The sequence below is a fragment of the Psammomys obesus genome, unplaced genomic scaffold (genome assembly GCF_907164565.1).
Source record: "Psammomys obesus unplaced genomic scaffold, mPsaObe1.curated_primary_1811, whole genome shotgun sequence".
NCBI classification, from domain to species: Eukaryota; Metazoa; Chordata; class Mammalia; order Rodentia; family Muridae; genus Psammomys; species Psammomys obesus.
Genome location: NW_026596034.1, coordinates 26,733,880 through 26,746,303, shown reverse-complemented (window position 1 = coordinate 26,746,303; position 12,424 = coordinate 26,733,880). Strand labels below are relative to the sequence as shown.

At 55.5% G+C, this 12,424-nt stretch overlaps 1 protein-coding gene across 3 annotated transcripts in view; it reads right to left on the bottom strand.

The window, feature by feature from the left end:
• Nucleotides 1-1,214: 1,214 nt before the first annotated feature.
• Vac14 (VAC14 component of PIKFYVE complex) overlaps nucleotides 1,215-12,424 on the bottom strand; it is a 106,202-nt gene continuing 94,992 nt past the window's right edge. For 2 of the 3 annotated variants that reach the window (XM_055621251.1, XM_055621252.1), the window contains exons 15-19: nucleotides 11,430-11,604; nucleotides 10,086-10,204; nucleotides 8,933-9,012; nucleotides 6,105-6,255; nucleotides 1,215-1,808 (exon numbers count right to left, since the gene is read on the bottom strand). In XM_055621251.1, coding sequence (XP_055477226.1) covers nucleotides 1,646-1,808; nucleotides 6,105-6,255; nucleotides 8,933-9,012; nucleotides 10,086-10,204; nucleotides 11,430-11,604 — 688 coding nt within the window. In that variant the 3' untranslated portion in view covers nucleotides 1,215-1,645. The remainder of the gene's footprint in view (nucleotides 1,809-6,104; nucleotides 6,256-8,932; nucleotides 9,013-10,085; nucleotides 10,205-11,429; nucleotides 11,605-12,424) is intronic. The other variant, XM_055621253.1, reaches the window with a different exon arrangement.

Below are 12,424 nucleotides of genomic sequence, written 5' to 3'. Positions count from 1 at the left end.
CGGGGCTCCCGCCTCAAGGCCGCGCTCTCAGCGGCCGGCGGCGCCGCGCTCCGGGGTTGCGGGCCGTGGGCGGGCGGCGCGGGCCATGGCTCGGTGGGGCTGGGGGCGCGGCGCGGGCAGTTCGCGGCGCAGCCTCGGCGCGGGCACTGGAGCGGCGGCGGCGGCGGTAATCCGAGCCGCCGAGGCTCGGGCGTCACGTGGGCGCGGCGGAGGGAGGGCCGCGGGGAGGGAGCGCGGGAGGGGGCTGTGGGAAAGGCCGGGCGGGCGCGGACCCATTCACGGCCAGGGACCAGGGCTTTGAAATTCGAGCCCTGGCGCTGCCAGACTGGTCGGGCGAGAGGGGCCGGCGGGCGCGGGCGCCACCGCGGGTCGGGGCGGCGCAGGGGCGGGGCCCGGCCAGCCCCCCCCCCCCCCCCGCTTGCACCTTCAAAGCCTTGGCCTCGCCAAAGGTGAACCCCGCCGCGATGCGGTCCTCAGCGCATCCAGTCTGAGCGATTGGTAGCACCTAGCAGGCGTACAGAGGCGAGCGGGGAACTGGCTGCGTTGGAGCTGCCCACCACAGGCCATTCATAAAGTCCAACCCTCCTGTACAAATGTCCTTCCGTTTCTTTCCTAAGTGGTGCCGATGCCACCTGGATTGGGGGTGGAAATAGTGATGGTGTCCCCGCCCAACTTCCTCGTGAGTAGGGGTCTTTATCGGGCCTGCAGAGTGTAGTTTGTGGGGACGCATGCAGGTGCACGTGGGCGAGGGCAAATGCTGCTGTCGTCCTGGAGACTCCAGGTGAACCTGCTCTCAGAGGGGATACAGTCAGGGCTCCAGGGAAAAGCAAGCACGAGCTCCTGGAGACCGAACGGGCTGCAGCAGGCAACTAGGGGTTTACTAGAAGGCCAGGCTAAGAGGGCCCAAAGCCTGGCGACAGGGGCAGAGATCCTTTGAGCTAAATCAAAGATTGGGGCATCTATCTCTGACTGCTTCCCACCCCCACCCCCCTGCTCTGTGATCTGCAGCGTCCTGCTGTGCTATCTTGCCTGTGGACATCCACATTGCACAGGGAATAGGAAAGCAGGGTTAATGAATGGGAGTGGAGCCGAGAGGAAGGTGCTTAGTCCTGGGAAGGACTCACAACCCCATCAGGGCCCAGAATGAAGCTAGCTTTCCAGGACAGCTGCAGTATCAGCCTAGGCTTAAGTGCCAGCAAGAAGGAGCAGGCAGGTTTGGTTAAGGATTCTGTCATGTCTTTATTGGGTCAGGGATGGGCACTGTTCTGCAGAGGTCTTGGTGCTGGCCTGTGCACATTAGCCACACAGATGTACATGAGCATATACACCATGCCAGTGCTCTGGGGGCCAAGGTCGAGCTCTTCTCACAGGAGACTTGGAAAGAGGTGCTTCTGGATTCTGAGGCTGTGGTCCAACTCTCGAGGGAAGCCATCGGTCCCAAGCCAGGGTGCAGCTGACAGTGCTGGGGCCCAGGTGCTCTGCTGGGAGGGGCTGGAGCTGGCAGAGCAGACTGGCCCCCTCTCTACCCTGGGCTGGTGGTCAGGTTCAGTCCTGCCTGAGGCAGGTTCTCAGGCTCCTTGTGGCCTCAGCCTGGAGGCCCTGAGTGTGTCCTGGGCCACCTGGGCCCTTTTCCGTGCCGGGCACATCAGAGAACAACTCTGCGGTCCAGGTGATCGCCACGCCCGCTGCGCTGGTGTCTTACTTCCAGGTGCTGTTTCTGGACCTTTTCAAAGTGCTGCAGCAGCTCTGTGTAGTCGATGCTGGGGGAGTCACCTTTCTGGGACTTGGGGGCAGCTTTCAGACTGTCTCTAGGAAGACAGACAGAAGTGAGAGTCAGTGTCTGAGAGTCAGTGAGAGTCTGTACTGGTGGGATTCAGCTTCTGGGCATCTGTGTGTCCCTGACCAGCAGCAACTTCCCAGCAGCCAGACCCACAGTGCTTGGGGTCCCAAGTCCACCCCCTTTCCTGCAGCTGGTGGGAACAGCCAACCCGCTGCTTGGCTATCTCTTAGCCTGTGGGCTGTTGATGGAGCCCAGAGCAGGCATTGCATGGGGAAGCATTTCCTGTTTACCAGTGGCTCCCTTTGGGGTGAGAGCCAGGGCTAGCAGCCAGCCAGGAAGCCAGCTGGGGCCTGGAACAGGGTCTGGGGAGAAGGGGGAGACGGCAGCCCCGCCTTTTCTCTGCGGTATGGCTGGGGCTGCAGACAGCTGGAATCACTGAAGTCTCTGCTGGACCCGCAACTTGGCACTGGGTCCCAAGGCCTGCAGTCGCTACCTGTTCCCAGGGAAGAAGAGCTTATCTCACCACCTGACTTGCTGATGGCACCTACATTCCTGCTGCTACCATTCTCCTCGGCTGTTCTGTGCGGCAGCTATCCACAGTGCACGTGGTTCTCCTTCCAACCGCTCCATGTGCCAACCCGGTTGCCTCACATCAGCTGTTTAGCTTGCCACTCAGGTCCCTGTCCCATTGCGAACGGCCCCTCCAGCATATCCTCATGTTTTGCTCCCCGCCCCCAACTCTGGCACACTGGCAAAGGGTTTCATGACAACGGTAGCCCACTCGGCTAAGCAGACTCCCAGGGACCTTCGAACTGAAGAGGCCCCAGCGTCGCTGGTGCTGATGGCAGCAGAAGAAATAGGCTAGGCAGGCCTGGCCTAGACATTTGACCTTGGGCATGTAACTTCATTTCCTAGCCTAAGATATGGCATGGCGTGGGATATGACACAAAAGAACCTTGCCTGGTGTCCAGCTCCAGCTCAGGTATGAGATGGGCAGCTACATACAGCTCTGCCAAGCCAAGAGCCGAGAGCCCGAGGCCTGGTGCACCTGGCAACAGAGCTCCCACAAGGGCGCTTTCCCCGGTGAGGCTGGCCAGGCGAGAAAAACCAGTGGCTGAAGCCCTAGGGTGGTGCTGTGACCTGCCCATCTTCAGGCCAGGACCAGGGCACAGCTGCTCCCAGATGGAGGTCTGGGGACTTGAGTCTGCCTCCCATACCCTAGCCCACATGGCTCCTTTCCTCGTTTTCAAGGACACACACTGCCTGAAAACACTTTTGACAGCATCTGTGGCCTATGTTTTCCTGGGCCTTGAGCCGCTGCTTCCCGAGCCAGAGCCTGATCACTGTTGCCTGAAGAATGAAAGGGCCTGGGGAGGCCCACTTTTGTTGTCATTTGGAGGCTTCTGATGCTGTTTGACTCCCCTGGGAATGGGGGGAAGGGGTCTCTCTGGCCTGGTAGCTCTTGGTAGAGGCACCACTGTCCTGGGGAACAATTCAGACTCCTAAGGGGGCAGAGGGACTTAGAGCTTGTAGCTCTTGGTCGGGGTGCGGCTCAATGTGCTCCAAGCCACGTAATCTGGGACAGGGGAAGAGATCTGGGGCCACAGAGATGACATTGTTTGTGTGTATGAGGCATGAGTCTACATGCTGTCCTGACAACACCCTTAGCAAACCTGGGGCAAAGGTCTAGAGAGGGACTAAGGCCTGAAGGATGCTCATGTTAGTTTTTGTCAACTTGACACAAACTAGTTACTTGGGAAGATGGAACCTCAACTGAGGAATTGCCTCCATTGGACTGGCCTATGGGCATTTCTTGATTCATGATTGATGTGGGTGGTGCTACCCATGGGTAGGTGGTCCTGGGTTGTATAAGCAAGCAAGCTGAGCAAACAAGGAAGCTGCTTTCTCCATGGTCTTTGCTTTAGTTCCTGCCCTGATTTTCCTCAGTATTGGACTATTACCTGGAAGGATGAGATAAACCCTTTTCTTCCTAAGTAGCTTTTGGTTAGTGTTTTTTCATAGCAATAGAGAGCAAACTAGAATAAAAAGATACCAGAGTCGGGGCTGGGGAAGCAGCTGTACCTTGCACTCTGGGATCCCAGAGTTTAAGCTGTCCTGCCCTATGGTAGGGGCATCCTTCCTAGCCATCATTACCAGCCTTGCTTGAGACAGCATCTCATGTCCCTCAGGCTGGCCTTTACAGCCAAGGGCATCTTTGAACTCCTGACTCTCCCAGTGCTGTGACTACAAGCATCTCCCTTACCCATCACAACGGCATGCTTGCTTTCCCACAGTCCTCAGGTCCTGGGTAACAGGGATGCCTGGCTGGCAGGATGGAGTGGTGATTCCCACGTCTGGAACTGGCACTCTCCCCTGCCATCCTACCCATATATCTATTAGCTTTTCTTTCAGAGAACCCCTTTTGCTTCACTGATGATGGTTATAAAGTCTGAGAGTGACCCACGGTCCCCAAACCCTAGTGAGAGTGCAGGGAGGGACGGGTGGAGCCTCCCCAGCTGTTCTGCTTGTAAGCCGGCTGTCTGCCACCTGCCTGCCCCACCCCGGGCTGGGGCTGCCCACAGCCCCTTTCCAGAGTGTGAGCTGCTCCTCTGCCCCTCAACCCTGCAACCTGACTCCTCCTCCAGCTGTCTGAGGTCCCCTCCCACCCACTGTTTCCAGGCTTATATCTACATTCAACTTTCCCAGGTCCCTGCAGAAGCTGGAAGGCTGGGAACACCCCAGCACCTCTTGTCCATTTAGTATACATGTGCAACTACCAAGAAACTAGGAGCCCAGAGAGGGGATGGAATTTGACTGAGGCTACACAGCAGAGCTATGGAGAACCTGAGCTAGATCCTATTCTAGGCCTGAAACCATTCACTGACCCACATAAGAGTCCTCTACGCAGAAGCCTCATTCCTTGGGCTGAAGATTTTCCTGAGGAAACCCTTTTACCTAGCTTCTCTCTGGGATTTATCTTGCCTTGACTTGGACAGCCTTCCCTCCCCTTCAGCAGAACCCTGAGAAAGGGGCTCTGGGAAGCAGTAGGGTTTGTGGCCTGGCCTAAGCCTCCCCTAGGGCAGTGCCCTTCCTGCTACCTTCTCCCTTCCTCCTCCTCCTCGTCAGCACCTACCTGGATATTGGTAGGGTCACTGTAAAGGTCAGGCTGAGGAGGTGTATTATCACCTCAAGATCTCTCCACTCTCACAAACAGGAGATTCTCCATTTGGGAGGGGTCCAGACACCAGCCCAAACCCATAGTGGCTTCCCTGGATCCTGGGTACACTCAGCACACCAAATATTTCATACTCAGAGCTGATCAGATGCAGCTCAGGGTTGACTGGGAAAGGGGTAAGGGAATGGTGGACTGGACAGCAGGCAAGGGCAACCTATCAGGTTGGTCTGGAAGACAAAGAGCCACCAGAGACCTGAGTGCAGCAGGCCTATCCAGAAGTTGTCTGCATCTACCCTGAGGGCAAACGCCTGAGGCCTTCTCTGCAGCCAGGCGCCAGGCCTGCTGAGTGGCTCCAATGGCCTAGGAGGGAATTCTAGACACACAGGGCAGCTGATGCAAGCTGGGTGCACTCCATTCAGCGTAAATCTTCTCAGTGGCTCTGCTTGTTTCCATGGTGACCTGACAAGTGAAATTTTCCATCTCCGATGCCAAATGCCTGTGGATGAGGCAAAGCCTCCAAGGGTTACCAAATATAGACACAGCCCAACAGGCTGTGGGGCCAGGGCCAGCAGAGGGTTCAGGGCGGGAGCTTGGACCCCCCTGCCCAGAGGATGCCAGGCTGGGCCACTCAGACATGGTCTTCCTGTGAGCAGGAGCCGTGCAGAGTAGCCCAGGTTCATTCTTGCTCCCCATTCCTCTGGATGGTGGCGGGAAGGCCCTGCTGATGCTGGGGCTCTGCGAGGGCCAGGTCTGAGCATCTCATAGAATGGACTGGCAAGGTGTCCAAGCCTGTGAGGTGCCCAAGACTAGGCTCTACCTGGCTCTCTGGACCCACTGACTCTCCATCCCTGGAGCTCCTCACTCTAGGGGCTTCTCCTGGGCAAAGGTCTCAAACAGGCCTGGTCTCCCTGAGCTTTCCAGCCTGCTTGGGAAGGCATGGCTATATATTTCTGCCCCTTAAATACTCTTGGAACTTCCCATCTTGGGATCTGCTGTGGATCTGAAGACAAAAGAAAAGTAGTTGTGGGGTGAACAGGGTTGAATTGACAAAGGGAGCGGGCATATGAGCAGGGCACTTAAGCAAGCCCTTTGGATCTCCCATGGAATAGGCCTAGAGGCAGAGGGCAGTGCCCTGGGCCCAGCACTCACTCAGTCTGCAGCAGCTCAGGGTTGGGCACACACTGGAGCCGGTGAGAGAGCAGCTGGAAGGCACTGCTCTGGGGCAGCAGCATGAGAAGGCCGTACAGGGCCTTGATCAGGTATGGGTTGTTCTTCACGTCCAGCAGCTGCAGGCGCAGATCTGCAGCAGGGCAGAAGTCAGGGGTCAGGGATCCTGGTGCTGCTCTGGAGTAGATTAGCCTAGGTCTCCTGCCCCAGCCCATGTGGGAGACTACTGGAAGCAACCTGGACCTAGCACTGCTAGGCTGAGACATACCTTCCTTAGGGCTATGCAGTGGCTCCTCCACAGCTAGGCCTGGGGGCCCTTTTCCCAGAGAATTTTGGCCATTTCAATGACCTAATTTCTCCCTACCTACCCATTTGACTGACCTATCTAGCAGCTCCCTCAGCCTAAGATCCCCAAACCTGCTGTTGGGCTAAGCCCATCTCCCCTAGGCTCAGCTGCTTCCTTGTAATGAGGGTTGGGGGTGGGGGCTTTAGAATAACAGATTCCCCAGTTGGCTCTGCACGTGCCAGCACGTGAGCTATAAATAGGGTGAGCTGGAAAGAAAGAGTGGATTAGGGCTTTGCTAAGGAAGGGCAGGATGGGAAAATGCCTTTGTGTGTAGTGAGGCGCGCACCAAAGCTCTGAGTGTCTGGGAGGCAATTTGGATATCCGACTCAGACATGGCCACTTACCACCCCACCCCTGCAAGGGCAGGGCACTCTTGCTTTCTTCCCAGCATCCATGTCAACCCTAGGAGTCTGGACCTGCTCGTGGCCAGCTGAGCCTCAAGGCCAGCTACATCCTGTCTAAGGCCTGACAGGTAGACCGGATCGGAGAGAAATGTTCTCCTTTCTCTCCAGGCCTCTGTAGTAGCACTGCTCCTCCCACATCTTAAACCTTGGCAGACATTATCTGTAGACAATGAGCCACACCTTCCAGAGTGAATCCGAGTCTTTGAGAGTGGCCTTGCCTCCCAATAGGAGTTGGGCAAGGAGTCTAGGGGGATGCTGGGAGCCTGAGCAGCAAGCCCTGGTGCCAGGTAGCAGAGGACTGGGTGGCCTCTCTTTGTCCCTCCTCTTACCCCAAGAGGCAGAAGTCACAGGCACCCATGATCTTGTAACACACACATCTGATATTTATCCAAGCTTCCCAGCACAGAACTCCTACAGTCCTCAGAGTCTCTAAAACAAAGTCTTTCGTGCTGATGAGTTGAAGGTTGAGCTGATAAACAATGGCCAAAGTAAATCAACCATGCTTAAATAATGAAGCTCCCACCGAAACTCAGGATTGGGTAAGGAGAGGTTGCGCTCCTCTTCCTCCATTTCCACTGCAGTGCCATAAAGGATGCTAAGAGCAGTGAATGTGCCTCCTGGAGCTCTGTGAGCCACTCAAGCAAACTAATCAACCCTAAGGGCTTGTATGTGTCCTGATGTACAGCTGGGTGCTCAAAGCAGGCCCTGGGAGACAGGACGCTAGCTCCAGCTAGGCTGTATGAGGGCCAAACTGCACTGGAGGGTGCTTGGCTGGCTGCGGTGCAGGAAGAAACCTCTGTTGGCTACAGAAGAGTTGATCTCCAAGGAGTGTGCATGGGGAAACTTTTCTTGTTTTGTTTTGTTGTTCAAGACAAGGTTTCTCTAGGTAGCCTTGGTTGGCCTGTAACTCGCTCTGTAGACCAGGCTGGCCTCAAACTCACAGAAAACCACCTTTCTCTACCTCCTGAGTGCTGGGATTAAAGGCATGTACTATCATGGCCTGGCTAGAAAAACTTTTTACTATGTACACAGCTCTGGAGAAGCCTGAATCTACCTCCAGTTATTTTTTCCTTTTGGCCCTCGAGGAGACTAGGCCTGCCTTGCACCTTTGAGAAGGAGCTGTTTGGGGCTTCCTCTTGATAAGCTTAGACCTGCTTTCAGGTGAGCCCTTTCATCCTGTGGGCCCTCAGGAACAGAGATGCTAGGCAGGGCACATTACGGACAGGTTGAGAAGAGGGTCTCTCAGGCCTGAGTCACTGCAGCACCTGCTGCTTGGAGCAGCTGGTCCTTTACATGTGAGGGAGTGAGAGGAGGATCTCTCAGCCTCTGCATTTGCTTTTGGGTCCTAGGGTAAAGGCTGATCACTCAGGTCAGAGATGTGCCAAGGAGCTAGAGGCCCGGGTGGCCACTTAGGCTAGGAAGGAGGCTACAGCCATACTGCCCCTGCTTCTCTACCAACTGTAAACACACGTTTTCCTGGCAGTGCTGCCCGCTTTGGGGAGCAGGCGCTGCATGGTGGAGGTGCCAGGAGCTGTCCTCGCCCAGCCAGCCACTTTTGCACATTCAGCCTGGGTGTTACTCACCAGGCAGCTCTCGCCCACTGGCTCCTGGTACATGCCATCTCTCCCTCAGGAGAGGAGAGGGCACAGCTCCTGGGTAAGCAGGAGTACCTGTAAGGGCTGCCTAGAACCCTAAAGAGCCAGGGCAGAGGCAGCAGGCGGAGGAGTGTCAGTTAGGGACAGCTCCAGGGCAGGTTCTGTTAATCTTCTGATGGGCTTTCATGTCAGCACTGGCGTGTGTATGTGACCCATTTTGAGGAAACAGAAAAGTACTAAGTTCTGACACTTTGCACCCCATCCCACTCCAGCCGGCCTCTTATCACCACTCACTACCATCTCTAATATTACATTCTTGATATTCTAGAACACTCCTGGGTCACTGCCCCCGTTTTCCTCTCCAAGCTCAGTCAAGAGTGGCAACTTGGCCCCATACTTCCCCTTTCCCTCCAGGGCAGCTGAAGCCACAGCAGATCTCCAGCCCTGTTAGAGACACGATCTTACATGTGAAGATGGGGCACTCAATCAGCTGCACCAGTTTGTCCACCTCTGTGAGGAAATCCACAGTGACTTCCAGGTCCCCACTGGGTGGGCGGTCAAGGAAAGTCTCCTCACTGGGAACATTTTTGACCAAGGAGAAGTTCTTGAAGGATGGACTCTGGGACTTGGGCTCAGAATCCCAACATGTCCCTCCCCCAGACCTAGTTTCCAGTGCGCAGCCTGCCTGGCTCCTTCAGAGTGGGATTTAGCACATGAAGCCAGATGTCTCTGCCCTTCTGTCCCTCTAAATAGGGGGACAGCTGACCTTTTGCATAGGTGCTAGGGCTTGCTCCCACAGCGGTCCTGTGTTCTTGGACCCAGGAAGACACTTACTGTGGCTCTATGGCCAGGCAGGAGAGGGCTGGACAGGAGAGAACAGCCAATTAGCAGGCCAGGGAAGCTTAGGAACTGGCCTGTGGGCTCTTGGTCTCCAGGTCTCACAAGTGGCAAGAAAAGCAGGCTTAGGCTGTGGAAGTGTGCCATGCAAGAACATGTGACCCTCCACTGAAGGCTTCATGGCCCCAGCTTCTGGCTCATCACATCAGCAAGTCAGTCTTACTTTCCAAAACTGTTCTGATCCTAGGTCATATGTCAGGTTCAAAGATGAGGCTGTTCTGATTTCCCCTGGTAGATAAAAACATTCTGACTCTGGATGCCTTTTGGTGAGGCACTTCCTCATGCATCCTGTGTCTGTGTGGTGGGCTCCTGGCCCTTGTTGAGGTTTCCAAAGTTTCAACGTGTGAGCCAGCCCTGCAGATCCCCCCTCCTCCCAGCATGCTCTTGTACTAAGGCCTTTTCCATCCAAAAAAAGGGCCTAGCAGGACACACAGGAACTGAGGGCCTGTCTCTTCCCTGAGGTAGGAAGTGGGGCTCACCTCACTCAGCTGGTCTCCACTCCTGAGTTTTTCCAGGCTTACTTCCCCTTCAGGAGGTCAAAAGGGGCCCTGTTTACTGATAATAGCTCCTTTCTCAACACACCACACCACACAGCACTCCTGGCGGGAGGCCTTGGTGATGTCCCAAGCCCTGGAAACTGAGTAAAGGAAAATGGCAGCAGGGCCACTCCTGGGCCTCACGGGGGGGGGGGGGGGGGGACTAAAGGACAGCGATAGGATACAACTTCTGGATGAGGTCATAGGCGTGCCGGTAGTTCTGAGTGAGGAAGCAGAGTGACACGGTGGTGACTGGGTTGTGGCACCAGGAGCGGTACAGGCAGCAGAAGAGGTTCTGGCTTTCCTGGGGGAGAGGAGCAGCAGTTAGAAGGCTTGGCTCCCTGTCACTGGGCCCACAGAAGACCAACGGGGAGAAGGACCTCGAGGGGCTGTGACATGGGGCTCTTGGGGGCAGCTGGGGTGCCAGCTCAGCACTGGGCTGTGTTTGGCAGCCCAGCTGGGAACGAGCTGTCACAAAGGAAATGCTGACAGCTCCTCAGACCCTGTCATTACCTCCTGGCCTCACAGAGCCATGTGGTAGTGGCAGCAAGGGTCTAGGCAAAAGTGAGCCTACCCTTTGTAAGCTGGCATTTTTGCTGCTGGCAAAACGACAGTAATTGTCTCTCAGAACTCTGTGGTCCCAGAGCCTGGGGCGGGGGAGAAGTTTCCTTGGGGACTAGGAGGAGAGAAAGATCTTCAAATCCCAGCTTCCCCTACTTTGGTAGCCCACCTCATGCTCTCAATGTACCAGGAAAGCAGTCCTGCGCATGAGCCCACACTTAGGGAGCCCCTGAGCCTGAGGAAAATTCTTAAGGCCTCTGCGAATGTCTGCAAGGAACCACAGAAGGAAGACAGGGCTGTGGCCTGGATCATTCCAAGCCACTTGGCCTCAGATGTCCTCATAGACATAGGCTTAAGTGTTTTGAGACTCCCAGGGAGGGGTTGATGTAGGGTCATGCTGGGCAGGGGACAGAGAGAAAATGACCCAAACCCAGATTGGGAAAAAAATCCCTGGTAATCATGCCCTCAGGATGATTCCTGTAAGCTGAGGGAAGCCCAGTGTCTTGGCCAGACCATGTGGGCCTGTGAGCTGAATGTCTCCCAGGCTTGCAGTGTCTCTCTGCTCCTTCTGACCAACCTTTGGGCATTCTTGCCCAAAGTTTGTGACAGGAAGCAGTGAGATACTATGGCTGATGACAGGCATTTTACGAGACAGATGTGTCCAGCTGTGGGAGAGGGGCCAGAGCAAGGAGGAACACAAGGAGAACAATTAACCCTTTGTTTCCCAGCATATTTCAGTTTTTACCATGAGAAGGGCACTTTGCTGAGCAGAGTATTCAGAACCAGCAGAGCCTGTTTCCAAAGGGACAGTGAATAATGGGGCAGGAATTGGGAAGAGCATGTGACCTGGCCTTGGGAGGGAAGACTCCCACTTTTCCCATCTCCCCTGTGGCCCTCCTGGGACCAGCTGAGGAGTGAACTGGGTCCTGTGCCCCCACATGCCTAACCCTGGGGTCAGAGGAGAGTACCAGAGTCTTCAGGTCCTTGAGCTGGTTTCTTAGCTGGAAGAGCTCAGTGGAGGTGAGCAGGATGGTGTTGAGGGTGTGCACCATGGTGGACGCGAACTTGAGGTCTTCCTCCCGAAGCAGGATGTCTGCCATCGAGTGGAAGATGTTCTCTGCATTCAGCAGGAGGCAGAGCTGCCTAGAAAACAAGCCAGAAAACGTTACACTCTGGAGGCCTTTCAGGGTCCTAGGGGAAGCTGCTCTTTATTAGGACTGTAAGGAGCCTCAGGGTTGGGATGCGTGTGGGAATGGGATCACAGCAGTGTACTGGAGGCTTAGCTCTTTACTTCCCAATATCACTTACCTTGACCCAGAAACCATGGAGCACAAGCTCTATTTGTGCCCCTCCTCCCTCACCAAACAGGCTACAAGGATGCCTTCCTGAGACTTCACACAGATCACCAAGTATGTACATTGTATCATGTGTGTCTCCCGTGTATGTCAATAATGCCTGCTACGCCAAGGTGCTTCCGCCTCTCTTGAACATTACTTTTCTCTAGACTTCATCTTGATCTGAGAATGTCTCCACACACAAGTCATGAACGCCCCATGGGATCAGAGTGTCTGTGCTGTTCAGTTGTAGCCTTCTCTGGGGGGATGTGTGCAGGTCGCTGGGGACACCAGCTTTTGTGGGCTAAATTGACCCTATGTCAACCCAGTGGTAGGGAGGTGAAGCCACTGAACCATAGTGCTGTCTGGCTCCACGGGCCCCCACATATTTCTTTTTGTAAGAGCCTTAGGGTAAGGACTGGGCTCTGAGAAAAGAGGCTCTGTTACCAGAGAAGAACACAGAGAATGAGGAAAAGCAGCTTTCCCAGGATCCCTGAGCAAGGTGAAATGTCAGCAGACAGGTAAGAATGGGAGGGGCCTGTTGGTGGAGCAGGAGTGGGCAAGGGCTTAGTGAGCAGGTGTGTGTGGCGAGTGTGCCTGCTTCCTGTCAGATAGGGACTAGTGGTCCG